Source organism: Moschus berezovskii, chromosome 10 (genome assembly GCF_049115385.1).
Source record: "Moschus berezovskii isolate FMDL1 chromosome 10, NW_MosBer_1.0, whole genome shotgun sequence".
Taxonomy (NCBI): Eukaryota; Metazoa; Chordata; class Mammalia; order Artiodactyla; family Moschidae; genus Moschus; species Moschus berezovskii.
Window position 1 is genome coordinate 12,251,113 of NC_142469.1, and position 26,386 is coordinate 12,277,498.

At 38.9% G+C, this 26,386-nt stretch overlaps 1 protein-coding gene across 3 annotated transcripts in view; it reads left to right on the plus strand.

Moving 5' to 3' along the window:
- The window catches only part of ADGRB3 (adhesion G protein-coupled receptor B3), an 893,473-nt gene extending 867,535 nt beyond the window's left edge, over positions 1 to 25,938 (plus strand). For all 3 annotated transcript variants that reach the window (XM_055433831.2, XM_088840488.1, XM_088840489.1), the window contains 3 exons: positions 7,531 to 7,566; positions 17,940 to 18,044; positions 25,169 to 25,938. In XM_055433831.2, the coding sequence (XP_055289806.1) occupies positions 7,531 to 7,566; positions 17,940 to 18,044; positions 25,169 to 25,357 (330 nt within the window). In that variant the 3' untranslated portion in view covers positions 25,358 to 25,938. The remainder of the gene's footprint in view (positions 1 to 7,530; positions 7,567 to 17,939; positions 18,045 to 25,168) is intronic.
- Positions 25,939 to 26,386: the final 448 nt, after the last annotated feature.

Genomic DNA, 26,386 nt, shown 5'->3' on the forward strand with positions numbered 1-26,386 from the left:
TGCCAGTGCTGCACAGAATACAGTGTTGCTGAGGAAGAGTGCAGGCGAGGAACAGCACGAGGCAAAGGAGCGAGAACAAAGCCAAAGAGTGGGTGGAAGTGTTTATTCAAGTAAGCAGGAGGCACCGAAGCGAGAGGGCGGCTCCCCAGCCCCGAGGCAGTGCCCGCAGAACCGGCCCCGCCCTCCAGGGGAGCCTGTGCAGCTAACCCCCAATTATTCCATGTAGAAAGTTTCATAAATGCATCAAGTTTTTTTTTTTTTTTTTTGCATAAAAGCATACCCAACTTCTCTCCCCTGTTAATACTCTCTGGTTTCTTTCTTTCACGAAATATGTTAGCTGCCATTTTCCAAACTGTATCCATTCCCAGAATGGACTTGTTAAGCAATTCTGAAAATTTTTAGATTTCCACAATTACGGATTCATTGCAATATGCCCATGGTAGAATTTCTCATGATGGCTTCAGGCCTGGATATCATCTAGTTGCTTTCCTTAAAGCTGAGAAGGATGATGTTGTCATTAGGATGTAAGTCCTTCCCTTTCAGCTAAGGAGCAAAATGTGTAGAGTGCATGGTGTGTAGACAGACAGTAACTGCAAGGCGCTGTGAAGCAAGTGAGGGAAAGGAGGCATCTGTATTCTCAAGCCACTGAGGACTCTGAGATGTAGTTTAAACCTTGGGTTGTGGTTCCATTTATTTTTTGAAAACTTATAGATATATCAGTGTAAGAAGATAGGTCAGTATTTGTTTGGACTCTTGGTCACACTGCTCTTTACTCTGTGGCTGGTAGCTGGTATATCTAAATAGGACACATTTCCTCACTCAGAAGTCTTCTCAACGTGGGTGTGGCTCCAGAGTCTATCTTTTCCCCATCCCCCTGGGTCTCTCGGGGGTTGACGCAGGCTGCTGGCTAGGTGAGAGGACTGGCCGCAAGGAAACACTGTGAGGCTGCAGGCTGGTTAGAAGAGGAGGCCAAGGTGTCTCTCCTCCTGGCTGTGCTTCGGGCAGCACCTTGTGTCTTCATCTGCAGTGCTGTGGTGCCTCCAGCCTTGGCTAGATCCTCAGCCCCCGGGGACAGGTCGCTGTGCCATCTCCCTTGTCCGTTCCTGTGGAGGGAGGGCAGTGTCTTCTCCTGTGAATCCCTGGGTTCCCTTGTGGCCCCTTATGTGGCTTCTCAGCTCCTCCATCACTTGAATTCCTGTGAAACGCTTTGCTCCAGTGTAAGCACGTTAAGTGGTTTCTCTTCTTCTCCTGACATATCTGGCCTTAGCTTTTCTCTTAACTAAACAGAATTAGATAGTCAATCACACAATTGCAGTTTTAAACAAAGTTTTGCTTCTCCAGGTTTTCTGAGCATTCAGATATAAATTTAACGATGTATCTCAAAACATGGTCAGCCAAATCTCTCTCAGTTTATAAGTGCGTAAAAAGGGACAGCGTTCTGTGCTATCCTTTTATATGCCAATTTTCCCCTGGACGTGAATTCTGGAGATCTCAATATAATGGTTTTGAAATGTAAAACATTTTAGCTATAATGTCACATCACAGGTGCCTCCCTTATGGCTGTAGTGAACATCAAATTGGATAATGTACGTGAAAAATCCTTTGAAAATTATAAGGAGCACTTTAGATGTAAGGTTGTGCGATTATTATTTGATTACCATTATACCTTGAATATTGCTGTAGAAACTTGATTGCTATAATTAATTCAATATTCAGGATATTAGACAAAATATTGTGGCCATGCTTGGGAACTAGAGACTCCGTCACTAACAGAAACAATTATAGAACTGACCATTGGGCAGAAGCATCTTTTTCTTATTTAAACTTTTTTCCCTCATGTAGCTGTGGTGAAAGAAAACCTTTTCCTTCTTCAGTGTTTTGTTTTTGCTGCTGGGCTAAGGGATTTTGTCTTTTATGCAGGCACACAAAATTAGGCAAGCAAAATTAGCTCCAATAAGTAATTTTTCAAAATGAATGATTCTCAAGTTTCATTTACTCAGATATTTTGAATGGATATGACATCAAAGCTTTCTCACTTGAGTGAGTTCATTGCTCAGTCTGTAATGGAAACTTTTAATGGCAGTCATATTGGCATTTATTAGTCCACAGAATTTATTCCTCACTATGAATCTTCTAGTATCTTGTCCAGCTTAATCTGCAAAGATAGACAATGAATTATTCCCTTTGAGAAATTATTTATCATTCTATAAGACTTTGCTGTGCAGAGACACCTCTGTGCACATCCTATTCCCCTGAGTAGCCCCATACTGGTGGGCATTTTCTTACTCAGACTTCATCCTAAAGAATGTTTCCTTCTATTAGTGACAGGCCTGCCTTCCTCTAAATGGTCTTGATCCACTTGGCTGTCAGCTGATCTATTCAAAATGTTTTCTTTGTGTATATAGTCCACCTGCTTATACAAATTTTCCTGGAGTCTTCCTGAGAAAAATAAAACCAAAAAACCAAGTCACATTCTTTTGAATTTGTTTGGCTTCCATAGCGTAGCTCCTTCGATCTTTCATCATTAATTTTGTGATTGTCTACTACTGTGCCAGCCTCTAGGCTCAGGTGCTTGGGATATAAAAGTGGTCAAAACAGATGTGGATCCTGCCCCTTTGGTGAATAATCCCTATGGAAGAGACAGAAGGTGAACTGTGTTTTTTTTTTTAATTTTTATTTAATAAATGGTACAAAGCACAATGCCATAAACATTAACAGTTAAAATTTCATCAAATGAAAAAAATACTATAGAATACACAGTTGCAAAAAGCTACATTAAGTTATTTTACAACTGCCTCAAGCTGCAAAAAGAAAAAAAACCCAATGCCATACCTAAGTTATCCTTCTCTCAAAATAAGGTGAACTGTTAACAAATTAATAATCTGAAGGTGTGGTGTGCCAGGCAATAACCGTGAAATGTGAGAGAGAGAGAGAGAGGCTTCTTTAGATCAGGAGACCTGAGAAGACTTCCAAACCTCCATAGAGTGAAAAATGGAGTTAAGAAGGAACATGTTTTGTGAGGTGCTAAGGGATCAGGTGATGTTTCAAGAAAAAGAAACCGCAAGTGAAGAGGCCCTGAGGTAGGAAAGAGCTTGGAATGTTCTCACAGGGGTTAGAAGACTTGTGAAGTGAGGGGCAAGCTTCTTATGGAGTTGGAGTAGGAAGAAGAGACAAGACTTCAGAGCCTTGTAAAACAAGAGAAGCAAATGAGACAGATAAGCATTTGTCATGGTCATTTCTCCATCCATTCATCCGTCACTTTGATAGTGTGGAAGAGAGAGGATTAGGATCCAGTGGTAATGGGAGAAGGTGTAGAACAGAAAACTGTAGGGCAGTTAGGAGACCGCTGAGGCCATCCCAATGAGAGATAAGGATGTCCATAACTATGGAGGAGAAGCAGAGGTGGAGAAGACTGGGCAGATCAAGACGTGTTTTCAACACAGAACAGATGGCAATGCTCGTGGATTTGATGTGCAGGATGAGAAGTAAGAAGGGCTGAAGAGTGATGCCAAAGAGTCTCACTCAACGAACTAGATATGCAACATTTCCTGTGATGGGAAGACAGGGGAATGAAAGGTGTTTGCAACTTAAGAGATGGTATTTAAAACCATGGGAATGGATGAGTTCATCCAAAAGAGAATGTGAGGAAAAAGACAACTATGCAACTCAACATTTAGAAGGCAGGGCAATGAGAAAAAGCCAGCAATGGAGACTTGGCTGAGCTGCAGCACATAAGAGGGAGGGAAAGAAAATAAATGGAAAAGCTGAGCAGATGAGTGCTTTAATGAGGAAGTGATTAACTCTCAAAAGCTTCTGAGAGTCCAAGAAGATGAGGAGAGAAAAATAACCTTGGAAATCGACCAGATAGATCTCTTCTGAGACCTCAGTAAGAATTTTAATGGAATATTGAGGACAGAATACAAGCTGGGATGAGTTCTAAGTGGGAAATTAAGGAAAGGAAACAGCATAGAAGAAACATCATCTACTATGGCAAAAAGGCCAATTTGTATCAAGTTATTTGGGAATGTGGGGCTATAGAGAGAGGGGTATTTTTATCTTCATAAAATATGTTGGCACCATCCTGACTTTTCAAGCTCTGGTCAGGAAGATCCCCTGGAGTAAGAAATAGGAACCCACTCCAGTATTGTTGCCTGGAAGATCCCATGGACAGAGGAGTTTGGCAGGCTACAATCCATGGGGTTGCAAAGAATCAGACATGACTGACTATGCATGCAGCCACATCCTGACTTATTTTAAATTTATATATAGTATTCAGTTATCAGCTTATCAGAAAAGTTGTTTTGACTTGATCACTTTTCTTCATTGATTCTCATCTTTTAAACATGTAACAGTTATTTCTAACCACTGTCCTCCCTTATAATAACTTTCTGAGAGCTCAGAGGTATATTTGAATAAGCATGTAAGGCAGTCACAGTTTCCACAGACTTCAGTGCTTTGAAAGACTCTTCCATACACAGCAAGACAGACTGAGAGATGGTGAGTGTTATCATGAGGAAGTGAAGAACAGAAGTTACCATTCTGGTCCCTCCATTCCATCACAGATTTTCCAATGCAAATACTTCCTTAAGATAAAATTGATTTTTCAATGACCCATCGTGGAGTGAAGTCTGCCACTGTGTTGTTGCATCTTGGCTCATAAACTATCCCATGTTAGAGTCATTTTAAGTTATTTTATGTGACAAAATTATTGTATATTGCCATCAGACTTTTTTCTCTTTTAAGATATAATTGACATGTAACAGTTCATATGCTTTATTCTGCTTCATGCTTGTCAAAGCATGTCAGCCCTCCTGCTGTCATCCTGGGGTTGACTGCATCCTATAATGTTATTCTTGCTGAGTTCCAGGTACAGTCAGCGAACTATCACATGAATCTTGGCTATGAACCACACTGGCTATGAACCTTGTACCATGGGGTAGTCACTGGGCGACAGTGGAGAAAACACACCGCGTTTTGCAGTCAGAGACCTGAGTGGGAATCCTAGCTCATGCGATTACTACCCTGGTAAAGCAGGAGAGTTATTTGAACTCCTCTGGTCCTCAGTTTTCCTCATTCATAAACAGGGAAACTGCATAATATTTTCCTAACCAACCCACAGGCCAGCTAGCATGTTCAAACGTGAAAGCACTTTATAAAAGGTTGAAACACTTGGTCAATATTAGACATATTTTATTACCCTTGGACTCTAAAACTCTGCCACTTTTTTTCAACTCTAATTTCAAGTCTTCACTGCTGAATTTTCCAGCCTACCCACCCCCCATCACCCCCCAACTATCTTTTGGACTTATTTAATTGAAATCTGCTTCACGTGCTCATTTCTTAGGCTAATCCCTCAAAGTTTCTAGTTCTGTTATACCTTTACATTAGAATGTTATTTTAATGAAATGAAACAGAAACTTATTTATGGGTGTACCTCCATTTTCTTTTCCATATTTCACAGCCGCATAAGCGGCACCCGCTCTCGAGGGAGAACCCCTCTCTGCTGCTCCTCTGGTTTCCCATCTTTTGCTGTTGGGCCTGAAATCTGGAGCCTATAGCAGTATGTATCCATCCGCATTTCCAGTTTTTAGGCCACACAGCTTTGCATTCAGAAACAGGAGGACAACATATGGCTGTTAGGATCTTTGCAACAGAGAAGCCCTCAGCCCATGCAGTGGACGGGCCTCTTTGCTGGATAATTGAACCTTTTCCATCAGGTCTCACTATTTAATTTTCAAATGGAACCCAAAGCGCGTGACTAATGTTCTGTAGTTATTGCTTAACACTAAGTGTTTCCATGCTTGAATTTTGCTGTATTAGAAAAGAAATTTGCTTAATGTACAGTGACAAAAGTGTCCTGGTGAGTCACAGTGCTGAGAAGGCAAAGCGCCCAAGAACAGAAGGGATGCCCTGACCTTTCGTCTAACATCCAGGGCACTGAGGCCTGGCTCATATATCATGGTCAGCTGATAACAGCGGCAGAGGGTGGCCAAGGAAGCCTGGGTTACAGGGCTTCCCCCACACACTTCTCCTTCCAGGATGCCACCAGAACTGGGACACGGAGCAGAGCGGGGTCAGAAGGGTGACTTTCCCTTGAATAAAGCAGTTCCTTCTCTGCCTCTCTTTGACCGTACTGAAGGATTTGATTCTCAATCTTAAGCAGCTCCACCAAAATAAAATTATTTCAGAACTTTTAAACCTTTTTCTTTAAACCATAATCTTTCTTTGGGTATATCACCTTCTGTTTACTGCAGCAAGCTTCGGAAAGTTGGTTATCAGGGAAGGTTCAGGGTCTATAGGGACAATTTTAAGTCTGGCTACAGAAATTTAGTCATATTTTCCAATGAACTGCGTTTGTTCCTTTCTTTCTCTCCTAATATTCAACAGTTATAAGAATCTCTCCCTTATCTTGGACATGACTCCCTCAGGTTATTGAACTTCACACTATAGCTATTAGGATAGGAGAAGAGGAAAGAAAAAAAAAGAAGTTTGTCCAAAGTTTTATATATCTTCCCTACTGCCTGGATAGTTCATCTTTTTAATATTTATTAATTTCCTCTGTTTTACATTCCTTTCTCAAACCAAATAAAAAGCCTGTATTGGAAACTTTTGAGCTCCAGTAATTTGGTGGACACTTTCTATATTTATCAGATAGCTCCTTCTATACCTAATAATTCTAAGAATTCAGTGAATGCTTTAGAGAAAATGTTAAGAATTCCCAGCCCTATACTAATATTAAATAATCACATTAATTTCATTTTAACCATGTAACTAGATTGAGGAAGTGTTTAACAGATTCTGAGGCATAGTGAGGTATTTGCGTCTACATCTGTGTTCTACTGGGATGTAGACTGTTTGTTACTTGTTTTATTGTGCTGTGCTTAGTCGCTCGGTCATGTGCAACTCTACAACCCCATGGACTGCATCCTGTCAGGCTCCTCTGTCCGTGGGGATTCTGCAGGCAAGAAAAATAAGAGCAAATACTTTCATGCCTAGCCCTGAGAAAGATTGTGCTGTCAGGGAAGATTACCAAATACGGAGAAATTTGTGGATGAGACCTATAGAGAATTTTGGCCTGTAGACAAAAGATTAGGTAGAATTTGGTAGAAATGAAGGTTGGGGGGTGATGGCTGGAAAGTGTTGAGATGACTGGATGCTTTTCCTCCACAGCTTTGAATCCTTTGTGTCTGTAAAGTAGTTTTGCTGTAGTAGACCTAAAGTCTCCTTCAAGATTGAACCTTTTAAGTGAATTTTCCCTTAAAAATTTCTCTGTATTGAAAAAAATTAGACTTGAGGCCAAGATAAGAAATATATTATAAATTTATATTCTTCAATTTTAAAGGAAATCCAAAGTGAAAATGGAACAATGTGGGTGGTATAGTTTGAGATCATAAAAATGTTGAGATTCTTTTGTGAAGGAAATATTTATATCACAAAGAAACAGGATTATCTTATTGAAAATAATCCTTTTTATTTTAATACTAAATATAACTTTTTTGGTTTTTCTTCTTTTTAAAAAATATCTAACAGAGAAGAAAGTCACGATATTCAGACCTTGACTTTGAGGTAAGTGTCTGAGAATTATTTTTGTTTTAATTTTAATTACTTGAATTTGAAATTGGTGTATAATTACTTAAACATATTATTCTGTGCAGCTATGTAAGAGTTCTACATTTTTTAATTAAAACGAGAAGTCAAATGTTTTTCATTAAAACCTGTAATGTATAACTAGTTTTAGAGAAAAAATGTAAGTTCTGATTGCTTTACATGTTTGCTGAGTCTGAGATATTACATACAATTAAAGATTCCATTTCATAATGCTAAGACATGTGGGCTATTTATGGTGAGAGTTGAAGCTGGTCAATTTGTTTAAATCCCTCAGTTTGTTGGGAAGTAGGAATTTTGGTTTCTTGATATTCTAAATATTTTTCATATTTAAAATGGTCATGTTTGTTCTACTTCAGTGATGATGTGAAGAGCGGCTGTGAGGGGTCTTTGGCTGGATAGCTAGGTTTCCTTGGGACTGACTTGCCAGACTCAGGCTCCCTGTGGTACATTACAGCCTCATTTTTCCAATAGCAAGTGTTGTTTCAACGTGCTCCTCTGTTTGGTAAATGCTATTTCACAGATATAAACAAGATGAAGATGTTCATTTTCCAATTTGCATTGAATTTATATTGATGCTGTAATATTGATGCTAGAAATTACTGAAATCATACCATTTGAGCAGCTTGTGCTAAGCACAAAATTAATGATGTTTGAGCATCACATAAAATGCACTTATGCATCTTGATAATTGGATATGATTCATAGCCTGCTGACATAATTGGATATAAAGCATTATCAATTTTTCCAGCATCTTTGTACTGTTGTGATGCCTACATAGAACTTAATACTCTTAGCTGATACCCTAAAATTTTAGAAGCCTCCCAGAACATGGAAATTCATAATTCCACCATTTCATTTATGTAGATGAATATTGTAACCCAGCAATGCATATCAAGTATCAAAAGGGAGACAGTAGTTTCTGTTTACTACAGTGTTGAACAAGCCCAGCATTTACCTTGAATAGAGTCCAAGGAGAATTGGATTTTTTAAAGACATATTTTAGTAGAATTTGTATAGGATACAAAATAGTGATGATGAATCTGACCTCAGTGATGATATGGCAAATTTTAGTAATGATGTGGCTCACTTGCATCAATATTAACCTGGCACAGGACGGATATTTCATTATAGACTAAAATTTTAAGATAAAAGTATCAAGACTATAAATTCAAAGAGAAAATAAGCAAAACCTTTTCACTTTTAGATTCTTTAGTACCTTTTAAGGAAAGGATATTTTAGGGTTTTTTTCCTGTTAATTCTTCAGGTAGCCAGAAGAGAGCATCATCCTGTATATGTATATGTTCCTGATATATGTATGTGTGTGTGTATGTTTCTACATATATATATATATATGTGTATATACATATTCCTGAAAGGAATTAGTTGTTGTGTTAGTAGGGAAGGGAAGAAGTGAGAGTAACCCACTAGGCATCCTAATAAAATATAGTAAAAACCTAGATCTAAAATTAAGCCTCAGTATAACCAACTAAAGTTATGTAATTGCCTGCACTGAAAAATCTGTGTCCTTTGGAAAATTAGAAGAACTGTTCTTTTTTAAAATTTTCTCTGTGGCAACTGGTAACAGACTCCTTAAGCTTATCTTTCTTCCTGTGCTTTGGATTCCAACATACAACCAGGATATTATCAAAACATCTGCTGATAACAAAAAGATAACAAAAAGTTACGACACTGCAACTCTGCCTATTTTCTTGTGCTCTTTAATTACTTTGGTTCTTGCATGACTTCTGTTGGTGTGAAGTTTTGCCAGGAAATGGCTTTAATGTATGATTTGAATGGTTTAATACTACCCCCGTTAGTATATGTCCAACTACAATTATATAGCAGATGTTTCATGGACTGTGTTCAGAGAAATTATTGATGCATTTAAATGCTGATGAATTTTAATACAATCTTATCTGTTCTCTCTGGATAGTCCTTGAGGATGAGTCCAAGTTGTCTCCTCCCTGTTTTAATTCATTCTGAATAAATTAAACATGTTGATGTCAAACTTTCTGATAATGCCCACCTGAGCCTGCTAGTTTTACCACACAAGGGCCAACTCAGACATTTAAACCACTGCCAGACAAACTTTGCCTGCTGGATGCCTAAAGGCATCTTCCCTTCAGGTGAAGGCCTCACTCCCCAGAATCCACACATGATAACAACATTCTCTTAACTCACATATCCAAAAAACCCTGTGGGTAAGTGTCATACATAGGAGGAGCCGTTTCATAGCCCTGATCTGCAAGACAGCATTGAGCAAAGAACACAGCAAGTTAACTGGTCATAAAATTGTGGAATATAGATTCTTACTTTCTAGAAAGTATACAGAAAGTACTGTAGTGTTGACCCTATGTTTCATGACCAAACCATCTACTGAATTTGTATTCCCAACTCTAAGCAGAGAGGTGGTATAATACGTAACCCTCCAATAAGTGTTTGTGGAGTGAGTGATGGAAATTTGAATTTTTAATCTGATCTGCTTTAATAAAACATGGTCAAACACTATATCTGAGTTGGAGCAGAAAGCAGTATAGAAAATGGACCACAATGGAGGCAACACCTCAAAGATAGCCACATTAGACTTCAAAGATATCCACATCATATATAATTCAAGGAACTAGTAATGTCAGATAGAAATCCCCAGAGGGGGAAAGGCATGGAGGTTGCCCTTGCATGTTTAGTGAGCAAGAAGCATGTCAAAATTCACTGTAACCTGGAGAGTATGGGAGACAAGAACAGACAGAGGCGGCGATTGATAAACCATCTGAAGGGCTTGTATACCTTAGGAACAAGTTTTACCTAATTCTTACCAAAAGTCCCTGAGTCTTTTCTGTTGTATTTTGTTTTGTTTACTTTTAATAAGATTTTTTTTTTAGCTCTGATCTGAGCTATGGAAAGATGAATATGGCAGTAATAGGAAGGAGAAGTGAGGGAGGGAGTTGAAAAGAAATGACCATCCACTTCCTAGAGGTGGTAGGAAAGCAGAAATGAAGCTGCTCAGTTGTGTGCGACCCTTTGTGATTCCACAGATTATAGCCCACCAGGCTCCTCCATCCACGGGATTTTCCAGGCAAGAGTACTGGAGTGGGCTGCCACTTCCTTCTGCAAGGAATTATCCCAACCCGGGGATCGAACCCGAGTCTCCGACATTGCAGGCAGATGCTTTACCCTCTGAGCCACCAGGGAAGCCCAGGAGAGCAGAGGTGGTAGGATAAAAGGACACTGAAGAGTCAAGGTCACAGGGCAGGGCTGCCAAAGAAAGACAGCTCTGCAGGTCTGAACCTGAACTTCTGCTAGTACCACAAACAGATCCAGGGAAGCCAAGGAGACATCTAGCTAGGATGAGTTGCATTTTAATACTTGGGGGATTAAGGTGCCTCAGATGATGTGAAATTAAAAACATTTGGCAGGTGATTTAAACTGTCTGTCTTGGATTGAGGACAAAGCTCAAAGAATTGTTAGGAATAGAATTACAAACTTCCTTCCTGAAACTGTAATATATATTTTTACCATTTCCATGTTAAAAATACATAGAGAGAGGTGTATTTTTTGTATCTTCTCTTGCAAAAATGTGGGGATAAACCTTGTCACATTCTTCCATGGGAACCATGCAGCCTTTAAACACACCTTAGAATGTTTCTTTGAAGTTCCTGGTGAGCCCCCACACCTAGTCAATCCACGCTTCTCCCACTTGGCAGAGGGCACAAGACAGCACAGACCCAGAGTAATTGTGACCTTTCTTAGTGGGCACTTGATTTTATTGAAAGATTTGGGGGAACATAGTCAAGTAAGATAAAATATTATTTTATACTGATTTTATATCATTTATGAACACAGCTAAGCTGTGATATAAAAGAAAATATTTATATTAATTTCTAAATTGAAAGCTTATGATTTCTTACAAATGTCTTATTCACAAAAGACCCCTTCCTGCTTTGACCCAGCCCCTAGCCGTGTGTGCCTTCTGTTATGCAATCAGTATATTTTGGGAGGAAAAGTTTGTGCACTGAAAACTTGGCTATATCCTTCTCTTCTAGCTTACTAAATTTAAACTACTGTTGCAAAATTATTTGTCTGTAGGCAAGTATACTCTGAGTGACAGCAACTGTCACTCAGATATATTTGTATGTATGTGTATGTATATTTGTATGTATGTGTATGTATATATATATACACATATGCATATACACCTCATTCATTTTTTTCAGACCCTTTGTCTGGTTTCTTTTAAGCCCTGGGTACATATTTGATTCAAATAGAAACATATTTGACACTGTAATGCCAGGCATTTCAAGGGTCAACAGATTCTGTCTTACGGGTACATTGGGACTCTGACCAAAGAAAGGTACCCTTCCCACAATATGACTTTGAGAATCAAGTTTAATTCCTGTAGTATGTGTTGTTTCCTTCACATGAGTTTTAACACCACTGCAGACTAGTATTCAACAGCCCACGCTGAATTAATGGCAACCCACTCCAGTACTCTTGCCTGGAGAATCCTGTGGACGAGGAGCCTAGAGGGCTGCTGTCCATGGAAACGCACAGAGTCAGACCTGACTGAAGCGACTTTGCATGCATGCATGCATTGGAGAGGGAAATAGCAACCCACTCCAGTGTTCTTGTCTGGAGAATCCCAGGAATAGAGGAGCCTAGTGGGCTGCAGTCTATGGGGTCGCACAGAGTCGGACACAACTGAAGCAACTTAGCAGCAGCAGCAGCAGCAACTGAATTAAAAACTCACATGCAGAGAAGCAAGAAGAAGAAAGATAACCGTAATTTTATACTAATTATATGGACAATGGCAGAAGAGCTCTATAAGGCCAGTTCAGTTCGGTCGCTCAGTTGTGTCCGACTCTTTGTGACCCCAAGAATCACAGCACGCCAGGCCTCCCTGTCCATCACCAACTCCCGGAGTTCACTCAAACTCATGTCCATCGAGTCGGTGATGCCATCCAGCCATCTCATTCTCTGTTGTCCCCTTCTCCTCCTGCCCCCAATCCCTCCCAGCTTCAGAGTCTTTTCCAGTGAGTCAACTTGTCGTATGAGGTGGCCAAAGTATTGCAGTTTCAGCTTTAGCATCAGTCCCTCCAGTGAACACCCAGGACTGATCTCCTTCAGAATGGACTGGTTAGATCTCCTTGTAGTCCAAGGGACTCTCAAGAGTCTTCTCCAACACCACAGTTCAAAAGCATCAATTCTTCAGCGATCAGCTTTCTTCACAGTCCAACTCTCACATTCATACATGACCACGGGAAAGGCCAAGTGGTGTCTAGTTCCTAACTGCACACGATTTCCCAGCCCCAGAGTCTAAAGTTTATAGCTGGGAGATTCTCCAACTTTTTCTAATCATTTCCTTCCATTTCTAAAAAATTAATATGTGCAGTGGTAATACCTATCTTATCTGTAATTCAAACTTAAAGAGATTCCAACTTTATGATTCTAGACTCTGAATTTGGAAGAGAAAAACCTTCAAACAGGAGGAGAGAGGGCGAGGTTGGTGGTGGCCTTGTGTGTCTGTCTACCTGTGTATCTATGACACCTCATTCCTTTACTTTATTCTGTACCTGTCTGTGGAGCACCAGCTGAATGCCAAGCACTGTGCTGGGTGTCAGGGATTCAAAGTCACTGCCCACAAGATGTTCAGAGAACAAGATGAGAATAGCCTTCAAGCCTAAATTGCAGTGCTTGCTATGAGGCCATTGCAGGGTGATTGATATCCACAGAGTTCATGAGCTCTCAGCAGAAGCCCTCTCATCCACCCTCAATTTTTTAATCTCCTTTTCATCTGAAAAATGAGATGGCATCATCACAAACTTGGATAGTCTGATAAAGGATGCTCCCTGAATCCATGGGGTCCACCTAAGACAGCAGCATGCAGAGAGAATTCACTTGGATTCAGAATGGATTCAGCTTCCCACCACCTGTGTGAGCTGCAAGCTTTACTGACCTCTCAAGTTAAATCTCCTAATCAGTCAAGTGAGATAATGACCACTACCTCCCAGCATTATTGTGAGGATCAGGAAAGATAATAACAGCTACCTTTTCTTAAGTGACTCTTGTCTGTGTGCTCCAGTGATAAGTGATTTAGAACCCTTTTTAAATCTTCAAAGCAACCTTACAAGGTTATTCTGACAACTGAAACTCTGGCTAAAGGAGATTGAGTTTTTTGTCTCTTACCATACAAGTGGAAAGCCGTGGAACTAAGATCCAAATCCAAGCTTGTTCAGATCTATAACTACTAGCTTTGACAAGTATTTAATCAAGAAGCCCATCTGAGATATAGTAGGACCTCAAGACATGAAGTTTATTTACATCCTAAGTTTTCTCAAATATCTGAAATTTCATAAAAGTGCTTGACAGCATATCAGTTCCCCCCTAATTTCAACAATTAAAAGGCCACAAAGACTGCCTTCCTTGAGTTACAAAGATAACAATGAAGGATAAAAGTGCTATTAAAAAAGTTATTCAGGAGACACTACATTTGTGCAGTTAGGTGGCTGGTCCTTTTAGAATGGGATAGCAGCACAGCTTTGAAAAAAGGCTGAGTGATAATAATCTAAGTGAAAGCGAGTTTTGTCCAGTATTTGTCTTTATTGCAAAAGATGCCTGTAATATTTGACAGGCATTATAACTGAAGGAACTGATTTTTATGTGGTGTTGCCAATTAAATATATTTGACTATTTAAATAATACACTTATTTAAGCTGCAATTTTGTCACAGAATTCAATTTCTTTGCGACGCAAGGTGTTTGGTTCATGAAAGAATGAAGAAGGTAAATGGATAAACTCTTAGGTCAGTAAAAGTCCAGAAAGAAAAAAAACAAAAAAACCCCAAGAACAACAACAGCAAAAAAGCAAAATTCAGAAAAAGCCATCAAAATGGATCAGTAAGATTTATAAGTATGAAACTCTCTAATTAGGTAATTAAAATCATCAAAGGTGTAATTGCTTCAAATAATTAAATATTTAGGCAAATAAATAAGACAAATCCCTTATCACCTGTGACAACTAAAACTGCAGCTTAAGTTTTTATCCCTGAACATCACTGGGTTAGAAACCGTCCAGCATTCACTGTGATGCTGGCTTTACTGTCAGTGGATCTTTCCCCACTAAAAAAGCTGAAAGATGTACTTTAGTCTTTGAACAAGAAAATCATGCCTGGAAGGTCACACTGAGACTGAGACCGATGCACGAGCTGTCCCTTGGCAGCCGTAATATGGTACTCCTCGGAACCAGCAGGCCATCTTAGCTATGGTGATTTCAGGCCGTGACAAGGTGGCAGTTTCAAACTAGGCTGATGATCTGGCTTGAGGATGTTTTTGCAGTTATCTTTCTAGGTAGGAAGGGGCCCACATTTCAGCATCTAAATTTTTCATTTGATTTTATATTAATTTCAGGGTCCTTGAGCTTTATTGTTCAGAGTAGCTTTTATGAGCTTCTGGAGAACATCATAAAACTACTCTTTGGTTACATCAGATTGGCGCCCACCATATATACAAGAATGTCAAAACAATCCAACTTTTCAAAATTCACCCGGTTCGGAAAAAGGTGCTCCTCATTCCATCAGAGCATATGATTTTAAAACTCCAATCAGTATCCTCATTTCCATGGAATATATTTGATGCTTGGCTTTATTAAACATGCTTTATCCGTTAGAGATATCTGGTTGCAAGAGACAGAGTGACTTTGACTGATAGACAAAAGAGAACTTTGTTGGAAGGATACGTAAAAATTCACCTCTTGGCAGGGGATGGTTAGGACCTTGATTGACAGTTTCCCAATGCAAAGTCAGACCCCTCTCATGAGCTAAAACAAGAGTGGAAAGAGACAGCCCATACCAACTCAAAACAGGGCCACCTCAGAGCCGGCAAGTGGTACCAATAATATCAACCATCTTACAAGAGAATGAGTCTTTTTCGGAAAGGAATGATCTCCCTGAGGAAAGGGAATTTGGGCATAAGATTAAAAATTCCAGTAGGGCTTCTCTTTTATAAAACAGAAGAAAGAAAACAAACAAACTGCAGGAATAACTGATTTGAGAATTTGCAGCCTAAAAATGAATGTGTAGGACTTCCCTGGCTGTCCAGTGGTTAAGACTCCATGTTTCCAATGCAGGGGATATGGCTTCAATCCCTGGTCAGGAAACTAAGATACCACATGCCATGTAGCATGGCCAAATTAAAAAAAAAAAAAAAATTTTTAATACGTAAAGATTTTGGAATCTGAGTCATTTGGATTTCTCTTAGCAAATTCCCCAATCACTTACTCCTATAACAGCATGTCTTATTTTTCCTCACCATAGTCTAATTAAACTATGTGATTGAAGTGTGTCCTCCATTATAGTTCAAGCTATAAAAGGGCAGCGACTCTACCAGATTTTGCACAGTATTTTTACTCCAGTGTCTATCTCAATATGTGATGTCATGAATATGTATTAGCTGACAGAATGAAATCTCCTTAGAGAAATGTCGATACTATGACATCACTCCTACTGCACCCTAACACAGAATGACTGTGATAAGATTCATTATCATGAAAAGCACTATATGGTAGTTCAAGCCGAAGTTAATATACCGACAACTATAGTTTTTTTTTTTTTTTTTTTTAAAGCACTCACTGTGACTCAGACCCATATTTTAGACAGTGTCTTAGGACCAGATGCTGCCTGGGAATATTTGCCTCCCTCAGGATAGAATGCATGGCGTTGTTTGCCAGCTACTTGGTCCTCAAAATCCCTCCATTGCATTGCTTTTGCAAATCCTCGCCTCACAGCAATCTGCATCAGCCATCACTAGTCAAGTGATGTATGCCCAGTGTTTCTCTGTAAATCCTACAGATCTGTTTCTTGTATTCTCCCCAAAACTGAAGAGAAGTTAATCACCCTGCAGCTTCATGCTATGTTTATGCTCCTTTCATGAGTGATGACGCCATGTTCCCATCCTCCCCACCTTATTCATCAAACTCCTAGAAATCAGAGGAGCCAAGGTGAAAATAATCCAGTAGAGCAACACTTAAAACGGCAGAATTCTCTCGTATTAAAATAGGCTAGTGAAAACAGAAGAATTAGCTATTGCCTAAACAACAAGCCTTTTTAAAATGTTAAAGATACCATTTGCATTTTTCTTTTGCCTTTTTTGTTCTCCAGGAGATAGTTTTCTAATTGGGCATTATAACTCTTTCCCCAAAGTTGCATTTTTTTTTTCAAAACAAATTCTTACTTTTGAAAATATTTGGTAATTAAAACAATAGACCAAATGTTCAGATCATAGCTCAGACATGAATATGGTATACCTATGCCGTCTGCAAGAGCAAATGGTGAGTTATGAAGCCCATGCTTAAAAAGACTATAAAATCTTACATAAACATGAAGGCATAATCTTGGAGAACCACCAAAACTTTGATATTTTTAACTTTTAAATATCACAATTGAGGAAGGCATTTTCTCATTTGAAATGACACTTATAAACACAGGGGAATTTTTACCCAGTCCTCCTTTATTAGTGCTCCTTTAAATGCACTGTAATAGAAAAAGATTCAGCTCATGATACTTACCTCTAGGTCATTTTTATTTCTGACTCTATTTGTTGAGTTGTGATGAAGTTGGAAGAAAGGATGTAATTGGGGATGAAGAATATTAATGTATTTGTATCTATGGTTTTAGAAGCTCACCAACCACACAACTTATGCTCTGAATTCTAATTGTTAAGATTCTGTACCATTTTGTAAACAAATATATGAAACTTCTGGGTCAGATTTTCCTTCTGTGAAGCTCAATCATTATTCACAGGGAAAGTGTAAGATTTTTAGTTCTAACATTATATTTCAGACACTTTATTGCTTTGAGTTAGCCTTAATTGGCATAGCCTGGGACTTTGCTCCCTCTTTAGTAGAGCCAGCCAAGATTTTAGTATTCATAGAAATGAAACATAAAAAGTAATATTTCCCATGACAAACAGTGAGAGACTCTGGTGCTTTACAGTCTGAAATTTTTAAACATTCTTTATATTGTAGCAATTTTTGTAAAACAGCTTTAACTTTAAATGATGAAAATCTTACACAGAAATGACTGCTACATTTTTATTCACAGACAAGAGAAAACTATTTTTTGCTCATCTTCTACGTGGAAGAAAAAGCCAATTCTTCATGTTCTAGAAGTGCTGACTATAAGACAAGGGCTTGGTGTAGCTCATTTGGCTTTGTGGCATCTTCTGGGACCTCCTAGTACCTGCAAAACTTGATTTCCCTTATTAGTGTAGTAAAATATTAAATCTCTTTTTTTAATGCATAAATCAGATCAGAAATGTGAGCCATCGTGCTTTCTTTTGCAGAAGGTTATGCATACAAGGAAGAGGCACATGGAGCTGTTTCAGGAACTCAATCAGAAATTTCAAACTCTGGACAGATTTCGGGATATACCAAATACAAGCAGTCTGGTGAGTGTACATCACTTCATTGGTGCTGGTGCTGTCTTGGGAATACAGGAATGGAAAAAAAAAAAAATCCCCCAATGGTTCTTTGAATTGTACTCAGAGGCAAATTAGGAATAACAGAATTTTAAAGTTTTTTGTTCATATTTCAAATGTTCTCAAGTATAAGGTCTAATTGGAATGACCTTATTATATATATATAAAAAAAAATGTGCTGGATTCACCTGGCCCTTTTATAATAAGAGCTAAAAGCCAGTTAATTCAAATTTCCAGAGAGATGATTAAATATTTTCATTTGAATGCCTGGCATTTTAAGGTCATAACATGTAATGTATATAACCTATATAATATAAATAAGATGTATTATAGATATATAACATATAGATAATAAGCACGCCTATCTGTAGAGAGAGAGTTATTACGTGAAACTCGAGAGGTAGGTTTTCCCCCAGAGTTTCAGGATACACATCAGCTCTGGGGGCTCTGATCATTGGTTTTGACCACTGTCTTCACTCAGTCCTTCTAACTATGATCCTAGTATAGGACTTAATCAAATACAATGATATTTGGCAACTACTATGTGCATGGCATGGTCAGAGCTCCAGAGAAGGCTATGTCCTTATTTGTGATAGCTCTGGATCATGGGTCTAGAAACCAGTATGATGGTTCAACAAGATATTTAAGTTTTATGATAGTGCAAAAGCAATGTGCATTCAGAAGAAGTCACACTTTAAATTTTGCATTTTGGTGTGTTCCTTGGCTAGTGATGTATGGTCCAGTATTCTTCCACGATGCTGGGGAGGAACAGAGATCCACAGCTCCCAGTCAGCCCTGAGACCACAAGGAGGAACAACCACACACTGACAATCATTCTCTACCCAGACAGCCACCCTGTTTTTCACTTTCAGTGCAGTGTTCCATGAATTACATGAGATGGCAAAGGACAGGGAAGCCTAGTGTGCCGCAGTCCCTGAGCTCGCAAAGAGCTGGACATGACCTAGTGACCAAACAACAACAAAGCCGGGCTAAGCTATGGTGGTCGGTAGATTAGGTGTACTGAATGCACTTTGAGCTTATGTTATTTTCAATTATGATGAGATTCATGGGAATGAACTTACCATTCATTCATGGTAAGTTGAGGAAGACCTATAGTAGAAAGCTCAGCCAAGAACTATCTGAGCTTGAGCAAGTTACCCAACTCAATTTCTGAAGCTCAGTTTTCACCTAAACTGAGCATAGAAAGTAGCCTGATAATGTGACCCTTGAATCTTCACACTTGCCAAAGCAGGAGGGGCCTTGCCAGTCACTAGCTAACTCTCTGACTCAGCTCTGAGAATTAGAGCTGGGATGGCCGGCCCTCAGACCACTCTTCTCTCCAACTGTGGCTCTTTCTCAGCTTCACACATCTGCAGACCCTGGCTGGCTGTCCTCCTCCCAGCCTCTGGTGTTCTGAAATACACATCCTCAGGTGTTTCTGGTCACCTTCTCGTGTCAGTAATTCTTTCATACACATGTGAGTCTTAGTCCTGGCTTTCTAATTAATGCCATTCACTTATCAAGAGGAAGAATTTATGTGTCTTTGTGTTTTGCTTGTATTCCTCATAGTACTAAAAAGCATGATGGCCATACACGGTGAGTTATCAATAAATGGCCACTCTTGATTTCTTACATGTAGAATAGTTTAATCTGCATTTGTTAAATGAAGGTTATAAGAAGTATTTTAGACTTTAACTCTTCACTGGTCTCTAAACAGTTTGTGTATATCAATCTATTTTCCTTCATACAGCAAGAATCATGCATTATGTGGAATCATCAACACAAAGCATACAGAAAACACTGTATGTAGTGAGTGGTTCGGAGAAGGCAATGGCAAGCCACTCCAGTACTCTTGCCTAGAAAATCCCGTGGATGGAGGAGCCTGGTAGGCTGCAATCCATGGGGTCGCTAAGGGTCGGACACGACTGAGCGACTTCACTTTCACTTTTCACTTTCACACATTGGAGAAGGAAATGGCACCCCACTCCAGTGTTCTTGCCTGGAGAATCCCAGGGACGGGGGAGCCTGGTGGGCTTCCATCTGTGGGGTCACACAGAGTCGGACACGACTGAAGTGACTTAGCAGCAGCAGCAGCAGCAGTGAGTGCTTCTTTCTCATCTACCCACCCCCCCCACACACACACCACCAAATATTAAACTGTCAATTTTTCGTTAGCAGGAAAATGAAAATTGCACCATTGAGATTAGCTCCAAACTCATTAGCTACTCATTTTGAAATCCTGAAAGCTAACATTGAATTGAAGAAAGTTTTTGTTTTCTTTTTAAAAGGAGAAGGTTATGCTTACAAATTTGAAAGACTTATGCAACAGATACAGCTGGCTGACTGCTATAATATGATTGTAATTTCCCCTTGTATGGTCTGGGTATTAAATCATTAATGGCACAAATATCTGTATCTCAGTTTCCTGACAACCAAAATAGCATCCTAATTACAGCACATCTCTGCAGCAGCCTACCTTTTCTAGAAAAGATTTATAAATATTTATCATTTGGGAGGTTAGGAGTGGGGAGGATAGTTGTCATTGCTGCTTCACTATTGTCCTAAATACATGTGAACAGAGGGAAAAAAACACCCTTATTCCGTTTTGATTAATAAGGAACATGTGAGTGAGTTTATTATCCTATAATTCATAGTGGCATGTTGCTAATGAAACAGTGCCTAATTGGGTGGAGAAAGACATTTTCAAAACACAAACCTCAATAAAGTCTGTTTCCTTTTTTTTTTTTTCTGGCTACTAACTCACAACACCTGCCTTTCAATGCAGATGACTGTAATTATGTAGAATCTGGGGAATTAAAGGGAAACCAGAAGACCACTCTATCTATCTCCCTGCCTCTAGGCAGGACAGCACCTCAATCTCCTACAAGGAATAGGTGTGGTTAACAGCCCCATCATCATATAGAATAAACATAGGGGTCTTTCGCTTTTCCCCCAGAAAAAACGGTTAGAAGAAGGAAAGAAAGAAGAGAGGGAGGGAAGAAAAGATCAGTGAAGGGGGAAAAGAGGGAAGGATGGAGGCGGGAGGGACTTACCCACCTGTCTTACTTACCTGTCTGCCCTGGCGAGGAAATCTGGGGAAACAGGCATGTTTCAGGTGGCTCTGAATTCTCATATTCTATGAACTTTCTGTTTCTATTTATACAGGCTAAGACCACATTAGCATTTTTGGAAGCCTCATGCATGTTGGCTTATATTGAGTTTATAATTTATTAGTCTTTTATCACACATGCGTCAGTTTAAGTACATCTCCATTCTACACTTGAGCTCTAAAACAAACAAATGAATGTAATACAACTGCATCAATTCAGGAACTTATTCTAACTCTGAATTTTGTATCAAGATTCAGGCCTCCATTGGAAGCTTTCCTGGCCCAGGTGGCTCTCCCTGTTGAATTCAGTAACCCAATAGGCTGTTCCAGGGTTGATCATTCCTTGGACCATTGAACAGGTCACAGTCTCTCCATGACAGTCCATCACCCGCAGACCACAGAGGGAGATGGGTGGCCCGGGGGCGCTATCCCCAGCTTCTGGCCTCCTGCCCTGCTTGCTGCCTGTGGTGGTCCTTCTCCACTCAGCGGTGTTCACACACATGCTTGTGAGTCATGGTGAGACCCGCAGCTCAGCAGGGAGTGCTGTAGGATGCCAGAGGAGATGAACCTCATTCATTAATATACTGCTAACTCAGAAATTCAATCAGCCATGTACTGGCAATAATACTCTTTGAAATTAGAAACAAGACATCCTGGCAAAGTTTAAAATTAGGCTTTTTATTTCCTGTATCCTCAGTGCTGGATCTTTAAAATATAAAAGGAAAATCACACTTTTTCTAAACACAATGAAACACTTAATTATATTTATTAGAGTATAGTTGCTTTACAATGTTGTTAGTTTCTGCTGTACAGAAAAGTGAATCAGCTATGCACACACACACACACACATACCTATCCCCTCTTTTTTAGATTTCCTTCCCATGTTGGTCACCACAGAGCACTGAGTACAGTCCCCTGTCCTATACAGTAGGCTCTCATGGGTTATTTTATACATAATATCAATAGTGTATATATGTCACTTCTAATCTCAGTTCTTCCCACCCTCCCTTCCCCTGTGGCATCCATATGTTTGTTCTCTACATTTGTGTCTCTTTTTCTGCTTTGCAAATAAGATCATCTATACCATTTTTTTAGATTCCACATGTATGCGTTAATGTACAATATTTGTGGAAGTCATTTTTAAAGCTAAGTAATAGCACTTTATGTATCTTGACTTTTTTTATGATTGAACTAATTAGCTTTCTGTCAAACCTAGGATTCCCTGAAAGCTCCTTAAGACAGCCCCCCTCCAAGGTGGATAAATCCACTCCATGGCTTGATTCAGCAAAATTTCTACCAATGAACCCTTTCACTGATGACTGATGGTTCTGATCCCTATAGTGCCCCAGAAGGTCCAACCATTCCTCATTGCCTACAAAATAAATTCCAAATTGAGAAGTAGCCTGGCAGACAAAGCCTCTTATCATCTGGCTTTCAGTCATCTTTGCTTGTTTTTGTTTTTTTTTTTCCTAATATTCTTTTTCACTCCAACTGAAATAAATTGGTCTGTGTTCTGAGAGGCCCCATTTCTACACTGTCTGGATTTGAACTTAGTACACATACTTTTCCAGCCACCTGACCTCCAGCCATTCATATGTCTTCCTGACAAAGCACATTCTCTCTGCCAGGCCTAATGTCACTTTCCTCAAAAAAGTCTCTGTACTTTCCACAAAAGGAAGCTATATTTCCACCCTCCTCCAAACTCCCACAGTAATTTTTCTGGATTGTAGGTGTGTTTATATATTTTATACCTCCACTTAACTATTGACACCTTTATAACAAGTATAATTACTATCTAGTGAGTATTTATTGAAATCAAATATTATGCTCAGCTTCTCTACGTTTTTTTTTTTCTTCTTATCTTTGCAACCCATAAAGTAGGTTGCAAAGAGTTGCATAAAGTAGGTGATGAACTGCACCTTTTGCCAAGTCCTTTGGCCCAAATAACAAAGCATACCTGTTTTGCAAATATTAAAGTTGAGGTTCAGAGAAATGGAGTCAGTTGTTCCAGATCACATTCATATGGAATGGAGCAACTGGAGTGTATCCCTGTGTGTCCTGAGCTCTGAATCTATGTTCCCTCGTGGACCGTGTGCTTTTCCATATTTGATGTATCACCTTTCTCTCCTGAGCGCCTAATAAGTTGCCAGCATAGAGCAGTTGATAAATAAACATGGATTGAAAAGAAGCAAAGAGGGAGATGGGGAAAGAAAAGAGAGAGAGAAGGGGAGAGTTCTAGGACTGTAATTCATGAGATTTTAGGGTATTAACCCCCTGTACATGCCCTAAAGTTTTACCTTTTTAAAATCTTTACTATTAGCTATTTTTTTTTCTTATGTGTCCTCATGATTAAGGCTAACAAGTGCTGAAAATAGCTAACATGTTGAGAATTTTAATAATGTAATTTCTACTTATGTACATATATATGTAATCTAGAAAGATGGTACTGATGAACCTATTTGCTGGCAGCAATGGAGATGCAAATATAGAGAACAGACTTGTAGACACGGTGGGGGAAGGAGACGATGAGATGAATTAAGAGAGTACCATGGAAATATATGCATTACCATATGTAAAATAGATAACCAGTGGGAATTTGCTGTGTGATGCAAGGAGCTCAAACCGGTGCTCCATGATGACCTAGAGGGGTGGGATGGGTGGGAGGTTCTAGAGGGAGGTTTAAGAGGGAGGGGACATATGTATACCTATGGCTGATTCATGTTGATGTATGGCAGAAACCAGCACAATATTGTAAAGCAATTATCCTCCAGTTAAAAATAAATCAATTTTTTAAAAAAGAAAAATAATCTAGTTATAAATATTTCTATAAACTGTGTCTTTTGACTATACTAGAGAATGATGTGTAATCTATTGAGTGGAATCCAAACAATTATTCAAGTACATGTTTTCTATTCCCCCTGCCAATTGATTTTAGTTAGTTGAAGGCCAGAATTTGTGGGTGGAGGGGTAAGAAACGGATTCAACTACCATGAACTGTTTCCTTCTTTCTAAGGAGATTTCAGTCATGATTCTCTTCTTGTCTTTGATGTTGCTCAGTTTAGTAAATCCTGTTCAAAGCCCCTCACTTTATAGAAATCTTTAAATGACATTTATTTAAAGTAAAGCAATTTTAGTGCTAACTTCTAGCCAGTATCAGGATATAGAAACCACAAATGATGTCTGTTCATACATTTCTCAAGCACCTACAACACTGAAGTTCTTGGTGGAGTTATAATTAGGCAGATCTTAAATCTTAGGTGATTAGATGGTGTGGACTATGAAACTTCAGAAGAAATGGCTTGTAGACATTTTTTAAAAAACCCTTATATTGCTGGATATGTCTTCCAAAAAGCTGTGCTCTTTGAAAGGATTTTTGGTAGTGTGTCATACAAGTATATAGGAAAGTTTGAAGAACATACAGCAGAAAAAAAAATAGATCACACATAGCATTTTCATATTCTATAAAGGGTAATTCCTTGAAGAAAAACTAAGCAAAGATAGGGATCTAAAATTTTATTTTATAAAATAAGGCTAGTTTGGGTTATAGTTTTTAATATTACACAACATTCCCTATGACATAGCCTCAATTTTTTTTAATCACACGAAAGATTCTGCCAAAATATGTAAGTGTCCTATATTTTATGTTAGTTGTAACTTAGTGCTCCTTCCTACCTGAACCTATAGCCATCCCGACACTTCACAAGATGCTCCCAAACAAAACATTATCTACGTTGCCTACTATATTACTATTCACTTCCTTTGATTGCTGGAACATTTTAGGGTAACTCAAAGAAGGTGTTCATCAGTTTGTTCAATGAAAGAAAACTGAAATCAAAACCATTTCCTGCAGCTGGCCACAATTTCCAGTCATCTCTGAATCACATAAACTGGATTAAACTTAAAACAGGCTCTCTTCCTGGAAATTTCAACAAGCGGCCATCCAAGTCATCAAATAAATGATTCCCTTCCCCTCTCTTCTTGACAGGAAAACCCAGCACCAAACAAGAATCCATGGGACACTTTCAAAAACCCCAGTGAATACCAACATTACACCACAATCAATGTCTTAGACACAGAGGCAAAAGATGCTTTGGAACTGAGACCAGCAGAGTGGGAGAAATGTCTGAGTTTGCCTCTGGACGTGCAGGAGGGGGACTTTCAAACAGAAGTTTAACAGAAGCAAAATGGACTGCGGTGGAGACAAAATGTATTTGCACTGACACTTAAGACTTGGGAAGCCTGACATTTCTCTCCAGACAATGCGACTCTCCTATGTCAGCACCTCCACGTGCCAAATGTCAGTGGTGTTTGCTTTGGTAACTTCTCCCTGGTCAGGCGAGTGGAGAGAGACCCAGGTGTACAGTCCTGACTGCCCTGTGTTGTAAGTACCCGTGGAATGGATTTGTAAGGTAATCTTTATAGATAAACCTCAAGCAACGATTCATGTTGTAACCGCTTCATATGGTTTAGTTTTCAAAAAACTTCACCATGAAGCACAATGTACATATTTATGCAGTTTTTAAAGTTTATAACAGTCTGTTTGGCCATTACTACACTTTTTACTTTATAATATAAAAGCAAAGTTTTTGTCATTAAATGAATGTTTGTTGAGCTACATTCTTCATTGCTTTAAATGCAATAAAGTAATAATCTCACTTTTATATGAATAATATATTTCACATCTTTATTATTGCAGTTTTCTCTAGAAAGCTCTGAGTAGCTTTCTCTGCTGCAGCTGTGTATAAAATATTTAAAATGTTGTATGGTGTAAATAAACTTTTGTCTACATATCAGTTTTTTAGTGCATTTTATTTTGGATTTGTTGAACAGAAATTTACATATTTATAAAGTTTTTTTTTCATTACAGATACTGAAAATGTATTCATGGTTTTAATAGCATACCGTTATTACTCCTTTGAGGCTAATGATTTCTCCAGTGTAATAGTAGGTTTGTATAGTGCTTCTGTATTTTCTACTTAAACACCCTTTGGAACAATGTACCATGTAAATGGGGCTTGTCAGAAATCTGCTGGCATCATACTCTTACGTAAATATGTTTTTTCTATCTCGTGGCAAAAAAAAAAACAAACAAAAACGGCAACTGCTAGTAGAAAACAGTAAGTTGCCATACAAAAAAATAATGCAGAGACAATGTTTGTCATAAGTAATGAAGTTCACTGCATGTTCCCCAAAAGAAACTACT